Source organism: Tenrec ecaudatus, chromosome 1 (genome assembly GCF_050624435.1).
Source record: "Tenrec ecaudatus isolate mTenEca1 chromosome 1, mTenEca1.hap1, whole genome shotgun sequence".
NCBI lineage: Eukaryota > Metazoa > Chordata > Mammalia > Afrosoricida > Tenrecidae > Tenrec > Tenrec ecaudatus.
This window is the reverse complement of record NC_134530.1, coordinates 249,037,189-249,056,115: the sequence shown is the minus strand read 5'-3', so window position 1 is coordinate 249,056,115 and position 18,927 is coordinate 249,037,189. Positions and strand designations below refer to the sequence as shown.

At 39.2% G+C, this 18,927-nt stretch overlaps 1 protein-coding gene across 1 annotated transcript in view; it reads left to right on the top strand.

Moving 5' to 3' along the window:
- Nucleotides 1–18,927, top strand: part of ACBD3 (acyl-CoA binding domain containing 3) — a 42,273-nt gene that overhangs the window by 9,397 nt on the left and 13,949 nt on the right. Inside the window, exons 2-3 of the mRNA XM_075531004.1 lie at nucleotides 12,490–12,631; nucleotides 14,146–14,286. Of these exons, the coding sequence (XP_075387119.1) occupies nucleotides 12,490–12,631; nucleotides 14,146–14,286 (283 nt within the window). The remainder of the gene's footprint in view (nucleotides 1–12,489; nucleotides 12,632–14,145; nucleotides 14,287–18,927) is intronic.

Genomic DNA, 18,927 nt, shown 5'->3' with positions numbered 1-18,927 from the left:
TTTGAAGATTCAATAAAGGAAAGGTGACTTAGGCAATTCTTTCAGCTCTTATAATATATAAAAGTTTCTATGAAGATGTCAGTATAGTTAATGAAAATGTATATGCTGTCTGCTCATTCTCATTGAAATTGACCCATAAAGTAAATTTTTTTTTCCATTAGATTTCTGTGCATGGAATCTATTCTTTGGAATTGAGACCTGTGAACTGTCTTTGGAGTTTATGTTAGGGAACATATATATAACTGCTTGACCAGAACTAACATTTAAACATGCAGTTTTTCTTTAAAAAATCTCATATATATAATAATTCTGTCAGTTGTAAAATGGACAGATATTAGCATCCAACCCCCTAATACTCACCCTATCGATGAGTCACATTTTAATGATCAGGGTTAAACTAACACTGCTAAATGACAGGTACAGTTAGTTTCCTTATGATTGTTTACTCACCATCTTCCATCCCCTAGTTCACACTACCAAATGTTTGAAATAAGTGTATTTATCAACTGGTAGGACATTGACCTTCCCCATTAGCAAAAAGTAATGGCAGCATTTTACAAATGATTTTGGAGCCATCATGGGTAAAACCTTCATGTTCTCTAGCCTGGTTCTCAGTAGATAATGGAATCTTCAGCAAAACCCAAGGAAAGAAAAATCCTTGTGTTTGAGCATTGCTACATCATGTCACTAATCAGAAAAATGCGTGCTCTTTCAGTGACTAATGTTTTCATATATTTTTTTCTTTTTTTATATATATAGTTTTACCGTTACTGATACTTAGGTCAAGCCCAAAGCGAGCAAAACCTCTGGAATGTTAATTGAACAAGCTTAAAGAAAGTTTCCTCTCCGTACTTTGTCCCAACTATTTCTCAGGTTTACCACTCCTTTTTTTTGAGTCATTACCAGCAACATATTTTCCTTTTATAAGGCTCCAGGTAAGGTGACACAGTCAGGCTGTTGCCTTTGTCTTTTTTGGTTTTAAAGAATAAAACCTCTTTCAACTACAAGATTAAAATCTGAAGTTGGAGCAATTTTTCATAATACAATCACCAGGACTTTTTCTGAGGAGATGAAAGTGAGAAGCAACTTGTACTGGACTATATTACTCTGATGACCTTGATGTAATTACCATAAGAAAACTCTTAATGATTAATATGTACAGTATTAAGTAAATGCCAAAGGTTATAAGAACCTTTAAAACTGGAGAAAGCCTTTTTGGCACGTAGTGTAAGTACAAGTAAACTTATTTCAACAGACTTTTAACATCTTAGAAAGTAGGATTCTAGCTAGCTAATTTTGTAAGAAAAATCTTACCTACTAAATTTTTTTTGAAAGAAAGAGTTGCAGGTTTAATTCTTAGCCGAGGTTCTTAATTTTTAACGCTCTTTTGGGGTCTTGAGGAGCCCTGATGGTGTAGTGGTTATGCATTGGGCTGCAGTCTGCGTGTTTGACAGTTCAAAACTACCAACAGCTCCTTGGGAGAAAGACTGGGCTTTCTACTCTTCCTCCTACACCTATGGTAACCATTGGTCAAGTTTTCTTAATATACCATTCATATGTCATATACTTCCATCGTTAAGTCATTTTTTTAAGTTGTATCTACATCACAGTTAGTTCTAATGCTCCCTCCCCCTCCCGCGTTCATTGTTTGTTCCCCAAATCTCCTCACCCTCCGTGCTTCCCACCCCACCCTCACATCTCTAATAAACCGATCCACCAGTTATTGTCTCCATGCATACACTCCTGTTCTTCTCAAACTGGGGAACACACAGAAACAAACAAACAAACAATAAAACAGCAAGAAGAATATAATAATATAATGATAAAAATGAAGACAGTAAGAATGAAAAGACCACCAGCAAGTTTTAAAGACCCAGAGAAGAAATTTCTTTTGTGGAACAAGTGAGAACTATTTGAGCCAGAGCAAATTCAGATGGACCAAGAGGGAGGTCAGCTGACCAACTATCATATTATGCCATGATTCCATCCACAGTAACCAAGTTTACAGTAGTCTCTGTCTGATAGTAAAGCCATTTGAGTTCCTTGTCTGTGCCTAGAGGGGATCTGCCAGAGGCTTAATCTGATTAGATACTCCTGCAGATGGATTTTGGTTTCCCGATGTCCTCCATAGCCTCCTACAAAGGAGGCTTGATCATTTAAGCTCTGATACTTTCTCTTTCATCATATTTGGGTTTTGTATAATCATCTTTGGATCACAAAGGCTGGTGTACTTCCATGTAGACTTAGTCGACTTTCTCACTTAAATGGCTGCTTGAATACAAGTTTTTAAGACCCCAGACACTATTCCAGTTGATAGTCGGACACCATCTGCTTTCTTCACCACACTTTGTTGTGTCATCCTAATCTTAAGTGAGGATTTCTAATGAAGGGCAGTATCAAGCAGGACCAGGTTATCAGAGCAAATTGTTCTTGGATTGGGGCTAGAATTAAGTAGGAGCCCAGAATCCATCTGCTTATCCATGGGTTATGAACAATTCTGGTTCACTTTGGTGGTTAAGAACAAAAACATGGACAACAACAAAAACAACAAAAAAAGCAAAGAAAGAAAATTATCCCCCTAGGGTAAAAAGTGATTGCATTGATAATATCAGTAATTTATCCAATGACAGAATTTAAGATACTATTGATATGAGGAGTTTATGTGAGTATAGTCCAATTTCAGCCTGCAATCTATGAGTTGTTGCTTTGTACAGATTGGTTTCTGATTTTTTTTATTATGTATTACTTTTTATTTTTTTAAAAATCATTTTAATGGGGGCTCGTACAACTCTCATCATAAACCATATATCCATCCATTGTATCAAGCACATTTGTACATTTGTTGCCATCATCATTTTCATTCTACTTGAGCCCTTGGTATCAGCTTCTCATTTTTTCCCTTCCCTTACCCCCTCCCTCCCGCATGAACCCTTGATAATTTATAATTTTTTTTTTCATGTCTTAAACTGACCAGTGTCTCCCTTCGCTGACTTTTTTGTTGTCCATCCCCCTGGGAGGGGGCTATAGGCAGACCATTGTGATAGGTTTCCCCTATCTCCCCTCACCTTCTCCTTACCCTCCTGGTATGGCTACTCATTATTGGTCCTAGGGATTTATCTGTCCTGGATTCCCTGTGTTTCCAGCTCTTATCTGTACCCATGTACATGCTCTCTAGCCAGATTTGTAAGGTAGAATTGGGGTCATGATAGGGTCCCTGCAACCCTTCTGTAAGGGGATGTCCAGTTGCCTACAGATGGACTTTGGGTCTCTACTCTGTGCTCCCCCTCATTCACATTGATAAGATTTTTTGTTCTGGGTCTTTGATGCCTGCTAACTGAGCCTATTGACACCTCCTGATTACACAGGCTGGTGTGCTTCTTCCATGTGGACTTTGTTGCTTCTCAGCTAGATGGCCGCTTGTTTACCTTCAAGCCTTCCAGACCCCAGATGCCATCTCTTTTGAGAACCGGGCACCATCAGCTTTCTTCACCACATTTATTTATGTACCTGCTTTGTCTTCAGTGATTGTGTCGGCAAGGTGAGTCAGGTTAATAGAACAAAGTGTTCTTGGGTTGAGGGAGTACTTGAGTAGAGGCCCAAGTGTTCTTGGGTTGAGGGAGTACTTGAGTAGAGGCCCAAAGTCCAACTGCTACCTTAATACTAAACCTATAAATATATGCACATAGATCTATTTCTCCATCATATATAAATATATTTACATATGTACATGCCTATATTTAGACCTCTATAAATCCCCTTTGCCTCCTAGTTCTTTCCTCTTATGTCCTTTGACTTTCCTCTTGTCCCACTATAATTCAGCCTTCATTTGGGTCTCAATAATTCCTCTCGGTTACATTGCCCTTGATCAAGCCCTACCAGGCCTCCTACATCCTCCTCATAGTCAATTTTAGGTCACTTGTTGTTCCCTTGTCCTTGGGTTTGTTAATACCCACTTCCTTCCCCCGGCTTCCACCCCCCCCCCCCCCCCGCCATTTCCCCCCAGAACCATGAGTCCTGTTGTTTTCTCCTTCAGATTGTTTATCCGGCCTGTCTTATCTAGATTGACCTGTAGAGATAATAATATGCACAAAAGACAAGACAGAGCAAAACAAAGCAACAAAAGACAACAAAATAATAACAACAGAAAACAAAAGCTTATAAATAGTTCACGGTCTGTTTGTTGACCTTTAGGAGTGTTTTCGGTGGAATCTGATGGGGCGCCACACCCTGGTCCCAAAGTCTATTTTTGGTATTCTTTGGGGACTTGGTTGCTCCGCTCCCCTTGTTGTTCTGTTGCATGCCCTTAGTGTTTCACCTTGGTGTGCTGGGGTCAGATCGGGCATAATTCCCGCATTGTGTCTCCATGTTGTCCCCTGTAGCGTTAAGGGGCAGTGAGGGGCATCGTGCCTTGTAGTATGGCCGTCCTTATGGTCCTCTCTCTGCATTGGCTGCTCTGAGTGGGACTGTCCTCGACTTGATGGACCAGGATGTGCTTCACTCTCTCTTCCTCCTTCATTTGCTCCTGTGTGCTCTGATCAGATATGTCCCTCTCCCTGAACTATAGCTTCAGTGCTGTCCTCTGAAGTGAATTCTTCTGGCGGGAGAGGGGGCTGTCCACGAAGCTGGGATTGGGGCCGGCTCCTCAGACCTCTCTTGGTCCCCTGCTTCATGCCTGTATGTTGTATTCACATCTGGTGCACCGGGTTGAAACATTGTCTCTCTCTCCCTCTCCTGTGGATATATAAACAATACCCTTCCATTGGGTGGGTTAGTGCCCTGTTCCCCCACTACCCATGTCTTTTTTTTCTCCCCTCCTTTTTAGTTGTCTACCGTATGTATTCCTGGATTTGGTCTGGCCTCTGCCATACTACCTGGACCTCACCGCAGGAATGTATGTATACCGTAGCTTTTTCCCTATGCCCGTTTTGCATTTTTAAGCTTACCTCAGGGGACTCATGTTGTACTTGTCCTTTTGTGCTTGGCTTACTTCACTTAGCATGATTTCCTCCAGTTCTTCCCATGCAGCAATGTGCTTCATGCGCTTGGCACTGCTTCTTAGGGATGTGTAATACTCCATTGTATGTATGTGCCACAGTTTTTTAATCCATTCGTCTGTTGATGGAAATTTGGGTTGTTTCCAACTACTTGAGATTGTGAACTGCTACGGTGAACATTGGGGCACAGATGTCTGGCCGTGGTTTGTTTCTTGCCTCTTCTGGGTATATGCCCAGGAGGGCAGACTGGTTTCTTAATTGATCAAGCTCTGTTTACACTGAGCATGGGGTTGGTGTTAGGGGAAATTTTCCTGTAACATTTCTTACAAGTGCAGATCTTTTGATACTTTTCCCTTCATCATATTTGGATTTTTACACATCTCCTGTGAGTTTAAAACCTGTTATATTAATGTAAGGGGAGCATTAAGGTGCTAAATATATGGTGGTTCTGGGTCCCCTTTTATTGGACATCCACTAAACCAAGGGTCCCACCAAGGTCCAATGAGTGCCATTTCCACAGTCTGGGGTGGCCATCCTTTGCTTCCTCTCCCATCAGAGTACTTCATTCCTAAGTCCAAGGGCACAGGTAGTTTTGAGGTAGGACCCATTTTATTCAATCGGGCTTTCACATTGAGTCCTTTTGGCCTGACCCTTGGGGGATGCTATATTGCCTGTAAGGCCAGGGTCTAAGAAACATATTCATAGTGCCTACTCAGGAACATATAATTGGGTTTCTTCTTCCCTTAGGTTCCCTACAATCATTGTTTAGCACCCTTTCCCATGTGAGGTTGCCCCTCCCTATTTGCCTTCCATGCCCATCAACAGAATTATCAGTGCTTCCTCTGAAATGTAGATGATCCCTTCCCCTGGTCCTAATTTGATAGTGCAGTAAGATTCTCTCATTCCTGTGGGGGACCTGTTGATTTATCACAGCCTGTTTCAGTGTTGAATGGCAATGAGTGGATGGACTTTTCCTTTCCCGCCTTCTTGAAGGAGTGATCCCAGCCAATATGAGGTTTCTTCTTTTGAGATGATGCTTACGAAGTGCACGTTAGGGGATTCATGGCCAGTAGGCAGATTTCTACCATTTTGTTTGTGAATTAGTCTCTAAAATGTGTTTAATTGGTGTTTCTTCTGATAGTAGTGGACGCATACAATATTTGTCCATTTCAAAATACACTTATTTACTTAAAATGATTTTAATAGGGCAATGAATCCCTAATGTCTAGCACAGTGATTTACACACAAGAACTCAGTATTTATTAAATTGAATGAATGATTAAAACAAGACTTAGTGTAATGTTCAGTAGTGATGGAAATAGCATCCTAGGATTTAGACTTTTAAATTGGGAATTGCCTTTAATTTAGTAAATACAGACAGTCCCCAAATTAAGGATAGGTTCTCTTCGTACATCTGTCTGATTTGTAAATCAAAACAAGTTTGTACTTAACATCAGTTTGTTAAAAGTGTGTCATGGTATACAGTACACCTTTCTTTTTATTTATAATTTTATTGGGGAACTCTTACAAATCTTAGGACAATCCACCATTCCAGTTGTATTAAACGCACTTATACATATGCTTCCATCAACATTTCCAAAACAGTTTGTTTCTACGTGAGTCCTTGGTATCAGCTCCTCTTCTTTCCCCTTCTTTCGCCACCCTCCCACCCTGGTGAACCCTTGATCAGTTATATATTATTGTTGTTACTTCGTGTCTTACACTGTCTGTTTTCCCTCCTTTCACCCACATTTCTGTTGTTCGTCCTCCTGCAGGGTGGGCTGTATCGCAAACCTTGTGATGGGTTCCCCCACAGTGCACCTCTCTGCATAAAAAATTAAAGAAACACTTCTAGATGCGCTGTCTTTAACATAATACAGTGAGTGATACGATGTTTTGGTGTATATCACAAGTAGTGCCCATTTGTTATTACAAATCATTTAATGGACCTAAAATTTTAATGTAATAGATTTTGTAACTTCAGGTTGTACATCAATTGGGTGTTGCTTATTCAGGAACTGTCTATATAAAGCATATTAATCTTGCTTCAGAAAATTTTAATGGAAGTTCTGCAGTCTGTATAATTTAGTGGTATTGTTGCTCAGTAGCAGTGGATAAGAAGCACTGGTGGTGATGGCATGCCAGTGTTGGACTGCAAGCCAAGTGCTGTGAACCTACCAGCTGCTCCTTGAGAGAAAGATGAGGTGATGTACTCCTGTAGCGATTTACAGCCTCAGAAATCCACAGTAGTAATTCTCTGTTCTATAGGGGCGCTATAAATTGGAATTGACTCGATAGCTATAGTTTTGTTTGCTTGCTTGTTTGCATTCTTTGGTTGGGCGGGTTAGAGTCAACTGCTGGCAATGAGTAGGTTTTCTTTTTACCTAACAAATGGCAAATTCAGAGATTACAGATTTATCGGTTGCCATTTTTATTATATAAAAGTGCCACAATGTCTTTTTAAAATACTTCATGAGATTTTTTGGTACTATACAGAGAATAAAACTGCCAATCATAACCATCAAATACTGTAGATTATAAAACCTAAATTGTTATTCCCTAAAAGATTCCAAATCCACTGCCTTCAGGTGAGTTCTTACTCAGAGACCCAATAGGACAAAGTAAAAGTGCTGCCTAAGGTTTCCAGGATGGTAAATCTTTCCAGGAGCAGACAAACCTTGTCATTCTTTGCAGCGTGATTGGTCATTTTGACCCGTAAACCTCGTGGTTAGCAGCACAGTACTTAACCCACTCTACTACTAGGGGTACTACTTAAACGGGTATTGGTGTGGGAGGGGGATGCATCTTAAAATTGATGAAATACATTATTTATGTAGTATTTTGTGACTTTCTACTAAATATTTCCTTTAATTGCCTCATTTATACCAAAGGATGAGTAAACCACATGACTTCGTTATTTCCTTTTTGATGAACTTCTAAGTTGTTTTCATTAGCGAGAAAGCAGTATTGTATCTGCCTCTTTGTACCAAAGAGACTTCAAAAAGTTTTTCCACTAACTTTGGAGCCCCTTTGTTTATGTTTGTGAGTGTACTCATCAAGGGTAGATAATGAATCTTGGAATTCCTGGGTCTTAGGACATTGGTGTTATTTGCTCTGAAGTTGACTATGAGTGTGGTGATCTTTTAAAAACATTTTATTGGGGGCTCATACAGTTATCACAATCCATACATCCATCCATTGTGCCAAGCGCATATGTACATTTGTTGCCATCATCATTCTGAAAACATTTGCCTTCTGCTTGAGCCCCTCATCGGCTACTCGTTTCCCCCTCCTTTCCCCTCCCCCTCCCTCAAGAACCCTTCATAATTCATAAATTATTATTTTGTCATATGTTACACTGTCCGACGTCTCCCCCCTGCCCTCTTTGCTGTCCACCCCCCAGGGAGGAGGCAATATGTAGATTCTTGTAGTCGGTTCCCCCTTTTTACCCCACATTCCCTCCACCCTCCAGGCATCGCCACTCTCACCACTGGTCCTGAAGGAGTCATCTGTCCTGGATTCCCTATGTTTCCGGTTGCTATCTGTACCAATGTACATCCTCTGGTCTAGCCAGATTTGTAAGGTAGAATTGGGATCATGATAGCGGGGTGGGGGGCGAGGAAGCATTTAAGAACTAGAGGAACGTTATATGTTTTATCGTTGCTACCCTGCACCCCGACTAGCTAATCTCCTCCCCACAACCCTTCAGTAAGGGGGTGTCCAGTTGCCTACCGATGGGCTTTGAGTCTCCACTCTGCACTCACCCACATTTACAATGATAAGAATTTTTTGTTCTTTGCTGCTTGATACCTGATCCCTTCTACAGCTCATGGTAACACAGGCTGGTGTGCTTCTTCCATGTGGGCTTTGTTGCAGCTGAGCTAGATGGCTGCTTGTTTATCTTCAAGCCTTTAAGACCCCAGACACTATATCTTTTGATAGCCGGGCACCATCAGCTTTCTTCACATTTGCTTATGCACACGTTTGTCTCTATTGATCATATCAGGAAGGTGGGCACCCATTGTTTTGATTTTTAGTTCTTTGGTGTCTGATAACTGGTCCCTTCTATACCTCGTGGTCAGACAGGCTGGTGTGCCTTCCATGTGGGCTTTGATGCTTCTCAGCTAGATGGCCGCTGTTTATCTTCAAGCTTGTTATCTTTTGATAGCCGGACACCATCAGCTTTCTTCACCACATTTGCTTATGCGAGTGTGATGATCTTATGTTTAACACAGCAAAACACTGCCTCTTCCATCCTCTTCTATCCACACACTCTTAGGTAAATGTGAGCCTGTGGATTATAGCCAATGTGTCAGCCTGTCTCATGGAGGGTTTCTCTCATTGTCACTAGCCCTCTGTACCAAACAGGTTGGACTTTTCCTGTTGATGTGTCCAAGTAAACAAGCCCTGCCACCCTTACATCCAAAATAAAATTTAATTCTTCTCACAGTCATAGTATGTTCAGTATTTTTCCAGCCCACAACACAATTCAGTTGCACCACTTCTTTGGTATTCATTTTTTGTCTGACTTTCAAATGCATAAGAAGTCACTGCAAAGACTGGCTTTTTAAAAATGCTTTATAAAAAAGGTCTTTTGCAGCAATTGTTTCCAGTCCAAAAGTCATCTGATCTCATGACTGCGCCTTCTCTGGTCATTGCTTGTTTTTGAGTCAAGTAGAATGAAAAGCCCTGACTGTAGGGGACCAGCCTCCACAGTCAATAGGGTCCTAAGTAGAGGTTGTAAAATTTAAAGATAAAATTAAAGAGACAACAGACAAGTAATGCAAGGGCTCACCTTTTCCATGGACTCTGGAACCAGAGCGTGTGCACAAATATAGTCTCTAACAGGCTTACATAATCTCAGGGCATGCAAGCCATGGCATATACATACACAACAGGAAGGGGTTATGCTAAAGTCATACAAAAAGGCACATACTCAACGAGGTGGGCAAGTTCTAGAGTTAAGATGTCTGCTTAGCCTTGGCTGTCCCTCAGTGTCCCTGAGCTCTTCTCTAGGGGAACAATCTATGATCCTTATCAGAAGGGAGTGGGCTGTACTTAGGATGGGGTGGACAATAGGGTCTGACTTAGTTAGGAGAATGTGATTAATTCATCTTCAACTCATGACCATGAAGGCCTTCCTCCACCAGGCTTCCTCGCAGATTTTTAATTATGAGCATAGAGAATTTGTCCGCATACACTTTCTTCCTGGTTCTCAGTTTCCCACACTTGACAACTTCAATTTTTTCACCATTCATCTTGAGGATGAATTTTAAGGATTTTCATTTTCTCTATGGTCAGATATTGAAAGCTGTAGTCTAACCTTTATCAGTAAATGCTTCAAGTTATCTTCACGTTCAGCATGCAGTCGTGTCGTCTGCATATTGTACAGGTAGGTTTTTAAATCTTCCTCCAGTTCTGATAGCACATTCTTCTTCATGTAGTCCAGCTTGATTATTTTTGCTCAACATCTAGAGATTGAATAAGCATGGTGAAAGGATACAACTTTGTTGCATATGCTTATCAATTTTGAACCATTCTGATCCCCTTGTTCTGTTTGAACAACTTTTTGATCCACGTACAGGTTACACATGAGCCACAATGACGTATTTTGGATTGCCCAGTCTTAGTAATGTTGTCCATAATTTGTTAGGATCCATGGTAAAATACCATACATTTAGAATATATTACTGTATTTTTGGTGAAACGACATTATGGTGTAGTGGATTGTATGTAGGGCTGCTAACTGCAGGGTCAGCAGTTTGAAACCATCGGCCATTCATTCCACAGGAGAAAGATGAGGCCATTTATTTTTGCAAAAAGTGACAGTCTTGAAGACCCACCAGGTAGTTCTGTTTTGCACTGGAGAGTGCCTGTGAGTGAAATCCACTTGATGGCGTCAGTTTAATGATTTTGCTGTAGATTATTCCATGCCATTGGCTACAACATTTATATTGGATCAATATCCTCATTTCCATTCTGTTTGTTCTGTTTTCATTGGTACAGGTTCCCGTTCCCTCCCATTCTTATCTTTGCTTTTGGGTAAATAGTGACTATTTGATTCTCATGGTTAATTGTTTAAGGAAGCTACTGTTTCTTTTATGAGTCATTACCTACAGAAATATCTTCCATTCCCCATTCAAAAGTTACCTTAGGACAATATAGTCTTAGAGATTCTAGTTTCTATCAATTCAGTAGATCTGGCTTAACTTAAGAATTTGAGTTTTCTTCTACATTTTTCTTTTCTTTTATGCTATCTGTTATGTCCCTGATCAGAATGGTTGGTAGCCAGACACCATCTAATTCTTCTGGCTTAAAGTTAGAGGAGGTTGTGGTCTGATTGTTACTTTGTTTTTTGTTTGAAATTTGATATTGTTGAAATCAACCAATAATATGTGCTATCATTAAACATAATTATCCTCTATAAAGATTTCTCCTTTATTAAAATCACATTTCATTTTGAATATTGGTGGTAATCAAGTCTTTATAGATTAATTTGGCTTCACTTATAATTGCCTTTATGGAAACCTATCAGGCCAACTTTAATATGTAGAAATGAAAAGGATTAAGTAGTTATTATTAATATTAGGTCTGTGAGATAGCAGAATTCTTAAGTAGAATTCTTAATTCTTTAAAAAAAATCATTTTATTGGGGACTTGTACAACTCTTATCACAATCCATATGTCCATCCATTTTGTCAAGCACATTTGTACATTTGTTGCCATCATCATTCTCAAAACATTTGCTTTTTAATTGAACCCTGAATTCTTAATTTTTAACAAATATAAGAATACTTCCTTATGAATGGACATGAATGGAATGTGTGCGTTAGCTAAGAAATATCTGACTTGTAATTTAAACAGAGGTCAGTCTGGGTCCAAAGTTCCTACCATTGGATCTTGTAGCTTCAGTGGGATGGAGAAGTTTTGCATACATATGATGATGTTAAAAATCATGTAAATTTATTGTTTAAAACCACATGGCTCTTTCCACATTAAACCCCCCCCCCCACAATTTGTGTGTGATTCAAGTGGAAATTAATAGAATAAATTGGTTTTCTATTAAACATACATATGTGTTTTATTTTCACATTCTTAATGTGTGTAAAATGTTCTAAGTGACACAACTGTGTATGTGTGAGAGGATGTCAAAGATAAGTAGGTAGACAAACTCATATCTTTCAAAACCTTTTTTTCAAGCCCCCTTGTATGTTTGACGGCAACTTAATAAATTTCTCTGTAGTGATTTTAACATAAATATTGGTGCCTAGGTAAACAGTAAGTGACTTGTATAATGGATTTCTGCCTTAGATTCTGATTTTAAAAGTTTAGGAATTGAAATTAAGACTTGCTATAAAAATCATTATAATAAGAGTTTATATCCACCACAGGCACATTGTGACATGCCTTATGGCATGAATTCAGAATATAATTCTGAAAATTATGTTAAATTTTTAGTGCTGATTTTTTTTCACCGTCTTTCTTTTTCTTCTAGAAAAAGATGGAAAAGCGTTTCATTCAACTTATGAAGAGAAACTAAAACTTGTGGCACTGCATAAGCAGGTTCTTATGGGCCCATACAACCCAGACACTTGTCCTGAGGTTGGATTCTTTGATGTGCTGGGAAATGATAGGAGGTAACCGTGTTTTATTGTGTAATGAGTTTAATGAGAATAATGTTGAGGGATAAGAAATACGTTGCCTAGGGTTTAAATAACTGGTTCATTAGCTTAGGATAAGAACTGAAACATTTTTGCTTGCAGTGTATGAAGTCTTCAAAAGTTTCTGACTAAATATTCTGGAAGGTATGCACTCATCTGATTATGAGCGTGAAACAGTACAGCTGAATTTGATTCTTCTTAACAATGTTAAGAGCAACCTTTTAAAATAAGTTGTAAATAACTTGTTTGGGACACACACATGAGGGGGTATGCCCTGGACAACGGAATTACACACATGGCTATGTATTTAATTTTTTTTACAAAACAACCGTATTACTTTCAAAGTACTCTCCGTTACATTAAATACATTTGTCAAATATGCGATTCCATTCTTGGAAACATTTTTCAAATTCATCTGTTTGATGGCTGACAGCACCACCTCCCTCATTTTTTTCTTCACCTCTTCACTGTTACACAATCTTTTCAGACCCTATAAATCAGTGGTTCTGAATCTCTGTGTTACGACCTCCTTTGGGTTGCCAGATTTATAACAGTAGCAAAATTATAGTTATGAAGTAGCAATTTTATGGTTGGGGTCACCACCACATAAGGAACTGTATTAAAGTGTTGTGGCATTATGAAGGTTGAGAACCACTGCTCTAAATAGAAGGCTTGATTAACAGTCCAACCAAATGCACTTTCTATAAGTTGACATTTTTGTTTGGGAAGTTGACAGATGTCCTCAATGAGCTTTGTCATCAATTGACATTTCACCTTTTTTGAAACGAGAAAAACACTCGTCCACTTGAGTTTTTCCCATAACACTGTCCTTGTAAGCTGTGTTCAACATCACAGCAGTTTCTGCAGCACTTTTCCTGAGCAGGAAACAAAATTTCACAGCCCTATGCTGTACTCTGAAATCGGCCATCACACAAAAAAAGAAGTTCGTGCGAAACTGCCTTTACAAAAATTCACTGTAACCAGAGAGAAGCTTCCCAGGCGATGCCACTGGTTGCACTAACTCAGAGCGAGTTGCTCCACGCTTGCTTAGCAGGAAAAATGCATATTATGAAAGCTCTGCGCCACCCAGCACAATTCTCTGTTGTTGTTGTTTTTTTTTTGGTATCCTCTCGTAAAAAAGTAGTTGTTATTGGGACAAAGAGAGTTGTAACAAGAACACATTATTTTATTCTGTCCAGACGAAATATCTATGAGGAAAATAAAACTTCGATACCCTTTTGCTAGCATAGGAATTATAATGGAAATGAAGTTATAAGTAGCTTTTTGTGGTTCACACCAATAAACTTGGATTGTATATGGTGTACCTAATTTAATAAGCTTGCATGTTTTTTGAAAGTCCCATTTTGAGCCTATGTTTTTAGTAGAATCTGATACATTTTGGTTATAATTGAGAATTGTTCATAATTAAGTTTAAATCAAATTCTTATTTAGATAAGACAATTAGATCACTTTCTTGGTGTTCCTTACAGGAGAGAATGGGCAGCCTTGGGAAACATGTCCAAAGAAGATGCCATGGTAGAGTTTGTCAAGCTTCTAAATAGATGTTGCCATCTATTTTCAACGTATGTTACCTCCCATAAAATAGAGAAGGAAGAGCAAGAAAAAAAAAGGTGAGGTCTGAGGGTACAGAATACTTCATTCCTGTTTACCCCAATACAGTGGTCATTTTGCCCTACAAAGCGTCTGTACTTAGATCATAATATCTACTTCCCTTGGATCCTTACTTATGCAAACCATTCAGACTTCTTGACGTGTTCCTTCTGGCCGTACATGTGAAAGAACCCACCATACATCGTGGCAGCATTTGTTTTGCCTTTCTACACGTGCATTTTCGAGCGAACACCATGATGAACTCAACTTCAGCTTCCTGCCTACCCTTGTGAACTGACGCATGTAAATAACCCTTGCTGGTGTCTCCTTTGGGTTTCTAGAGGATTCATGCACCATTTCATGGTTACCAACTTTATATAATCATTCCTGTTTGACTCTGGCTCTCATAAAGCTCATTAATCTTTTTAAGGATTTGAGGGAATACTGCTGAATGAGCTATTTATTTCATGGAATTCTCTGTTGTGATTATGAATTCAACAGAATTACAGCTGACATGTGTGATGAACTGAAATTCCTTAGGGTTCTTCTACTCATCTTTGTAACTTTCACCAAGTGATTGGTGGGACCAAATAAATAGTGTGTGAAACAACGAATAGAGGGGATTGACCAGTTTTGCCATTCTACTGGGTTTATAAGAGCATCGCAGAAGCAGGAAGAGAGAATCCCATTACCAGTAAGAAAGAAGACCCACCATCAGAGCTTCTGTAAGATCCCTGTCTGAAGTGGCAGAGGCACCAGACGAGCAGCATTGATATCATGAAGCAGAGCTTGTTCCATGGACCTTTCCTGACCTGTAGAACATGACAGACCTGGGGACCATGTGGCTGAGAGGCTGCCAACATGGTTAAAAAGAGATGTAGCAGACAAAAGAAATGTCTACTTAACATTTTGTAACCTGTTAACATTCCTAATAAAACTCACAATTGTATTATCTGTGAGTTCTGTGTGACCATTGCAATGAATTAAGGAGCCCAGCGGAGAAGTAGATTCTGTGGGAGAGAGGTTGGTGTCACACTAGGGAGGGTTAAAGAAGTGGGTGGAAGCATCTTTGACCTCTGCCTCTTAGGAATCATCCTTGGGCAGATGTGGAGACAGATTCTTTTTTTTCTTTGCGTAATTAGAGGAGGACACATATGGCCCCTGTGCTGTTTCCTCAATACTATATTTATCTAGAGCATGGGTCCTCAAACTTTTTAAACAGGGGACAGGTCCTCGGCGGGCCGCATCTGGCCCACGGGCCATAGTTTGAGGACGCCTGATCTAGAGGTTGTATTTTCAACAACTCTGAGGATCTAAAACTGCTAGGTGACTAGAAAGGTGCTTTTGAAAAATCGGTTTTACCTCACATTATACTTTAGAGAAACAATTACTTCTCTGGTATCCTACCATAAACTGGATTAGAAATATCAGATTAGAAGGAAAAATAGCTTGATAATGAGGAGAACACGGACTATGGAAAATAAACAAGAATTTTAAAGAACAGGAGGGGCTGTATGAAGGTGAACTTTTCCATTACTTTACCTGACATGGTATAATTTTTATGTTTGTACTTATAACCCCTGAGTCACCAAGAGACAGCACTAAAAACAATATATTTTTGCTTAAGAAGTCAGGAAACAGCTTAATATATTTTCAGATTTTTATCCTTTTTTCAGAAGAAAAAGCTGTTTAAGAAAATAGTGAAGTGCTTTTAATTGGGAAATTTATATCACTAATTGGTTTGTATAAATTATATTAATGCTACATACATTTTTCTACCAACTTTTTGAACCCTCATAAAACTGCATTCTGAATGAATTTTTTAATTAGTATTCTCTATGAAAGAATTCGTTAAATGGTTCTTTTAGGACATTAAACACACACTTTACCTGGGGTCTTCCTGGAGAAAGGGGAGGCTCTTACAGATTCCCAAGGAAATAGGAGACTGACACCATGCTGGCCAGTCTTCGTCTTTTGTTTTGGGTTTGCTGAATGAATAGCATTTTCTTTATTGAACCATCTGATCTCAGGATCTTTACCCTAAGAACACTGAGATTTCAATTTAAAGACATGCTGAAATCTTAAAAGTAGTAGCAACCCCTCCAACCTTCTAATACCTAGCTCATTTATATAGGCAGAATGATTCATATCTCAATTTTAGATAGTTAGATGTTTGTAGAAGATATTATCATTGCTTACCTCATTTACTAGGAAGAATTAAATAGGCCTGCAGGGACACTTAAGAGAATTATAATACTAGCTCTAAGTCAAGTCTTACACAGTTAACATTTGCCTGTTGAAAGCAATGTCATCAAATCAAATGAAAGAGGTTTTCCTTTTGCCTCACAAGAACATTAAAATTACAGAGAACTTAAGACGGGAGAATTTTTGTAAAGAAACGGTTTTTAAACTGCATTTTTTTCCTCTATGAAATTACGCATTCGACCTGAGAATTCTTTTAAAGAATTTAAGACTAGATTTTCTCTTTCTTGGAATTTGGCTCTGCCTTGTGGGGCATCCTGCCCAATACCAGCTGCAATGTGTTAAAAGTAGGTTAATCAAGGCATATATGCAAAACCAATACACAACATTATTCTCAAAGGAGAAAGATTGAAAACAATTCCCCCTAGAGAATGAGAGAAAAATTCCTGCTACCAACACTCTTAATCATTATCTTACTGAAAATTTTAGCTAGAGCAAAAAGGCAAGAAAGGAAATAAGGGAAATTTAAATAAGAAAGGAAAAAGTTTGAAAAAAAAAAGGAAAAAGTAAAACCGTTTCTATTTTCAAATGACATAACTGTCTGCATAGAAATTTCCAGAGACAACGCAAAAGTTGCTAAAGCTAATAGAAGAATGTGGCAGCAAAGTGACAGGGTGTAAGGTCTTCACAAAAATCCACACCAATATTTCCCAAAGTGAGCAATACCACCCCATAGGGTTGCTGCACAATTCAAGGGAGTTACAAAAGCAGATACCTACACTTTAATCCAGATATGGGCTGTATGAGGAGGTACCCCCAAAATCGGAATTGCACTGGTTGGAGCAGAGCTTTTGTAGTATGCATTTTTCCTGCTAGGCGAGCATCGATTGACTCACTGACTTAGTGCACCCAGAGGCGTTGCCTGGGAATGTTTTCTGGTCACAGCAAATTTTTTCGTAAAAGCAGTTTTGCTTGAACCTCATTTTTTGTGAAGGCCAATTTAAGAGAACAATGTGAGTCTGTGAAACTTTGTTTCCTGATTGAGAAAAGTGCTGCAGAAACTGTTGTGATATTAAACACAGCTTCCAAGGACAGTGCTATGGGAAAAATTGAAGTGGACAAGTGGTTTTCTCGTTTCAAAAAAGATAAAATGTTGATTGATGACAAACTTTGTCCTGGATGTCCATCAACTTCCCGAGTAGATGAAAATGTCATCTCGTAGTGCATTTGGAGTTTGTTCTACCAGGTCAGACTGTTAATCAAACTTTCTATTTAGAGATTCTGAAAAGATTGCGTAAAAATGTGCAACAAAAAAGCCTGATTTGTGGCAGACGGGGAACTGGTTTGGCCACCATGACAACGTACCTGCTTATGCAAACATCTCAGTGCGACAGTTTTGGGCAAAAAACAAAACCAAAACCCTCAGCATGCCTTCTCTTGTCCCACACACCTGACTCACCTGACTTCGCTCACAGAGGGAAAAGGACAGCAATTTGATTATGTAGAAGTGAAGAAAAATTGGGGATGCTGTCAGCCATCCAAACAGATGAGTTTGAAAAATGTTTCCAAGAATGGAATCACATATTTGACCAATGTATTAAGTGTAATGGAGAGTACTTTGAAAGTGATAAAGTTGTTTTGTAAAAAAAATTTAAATACATAGCTTTGGGGGGGGGGAAATTCCTGGCTTTTGGGGGTACCCCTCACAGTACAAAAGTTCTTAAGTGCCAGAGGGATGCTAAGTAATTTTTTTTCAGATAAGGAGTCAATAGGCCAAATACGTTAGGGAACCTGTGCTCTACACTAATAAGGAGCACTGAGAAAGAAATCAGGAAGTCAGTGCCATTTGTAATCGTCCGCACAAGGGGAAAAATGCCTAGAAATGAACCTCATCAGGACATCATAGACTTAACAAAGAAAACTGTAAATTACTACTGCAAGGAAGTGCATAAATGGGAAACTCCCTTGTTTATAGATTGGAAGACGACATTGTAAAAATGTCAGTCCTGCCCCTAAAGCAATCTATACTCTCTGCCCTGTGGGTGGATGACTAGCACCTGCGGTCTTATAAACTTGTGAGCAGTCATATAAGGTACTACTTTTGGTTTCTACTCATCTGGAGTAAAAGACAATGAAGAAGAACAAAGATTGAAGGAAGAAACGAGTCCATAAGATTAGCAACCTTCTCTATTCTGACGCCCAAAAAACCTAAATGGTGCCAAACAGCCACTAGTGACCAGTCTAACCCGGCACATAGTGAAAAGACCCAGCTTGAATGGAAGAAGAATGTGGAACAAAACTCATATTCATGGAAAAGATCAGGCATATTGGACTCAAGAGAGACCAGAGGAACCCTCAAGACTAACCCTTAAGTTAACATTCTAACCTAGAATTGAAACCATTTCTCAGAGTTCAACTTTGAGCTGAACAAGAGAGATTGAATTAAAGAAGAATCGTCC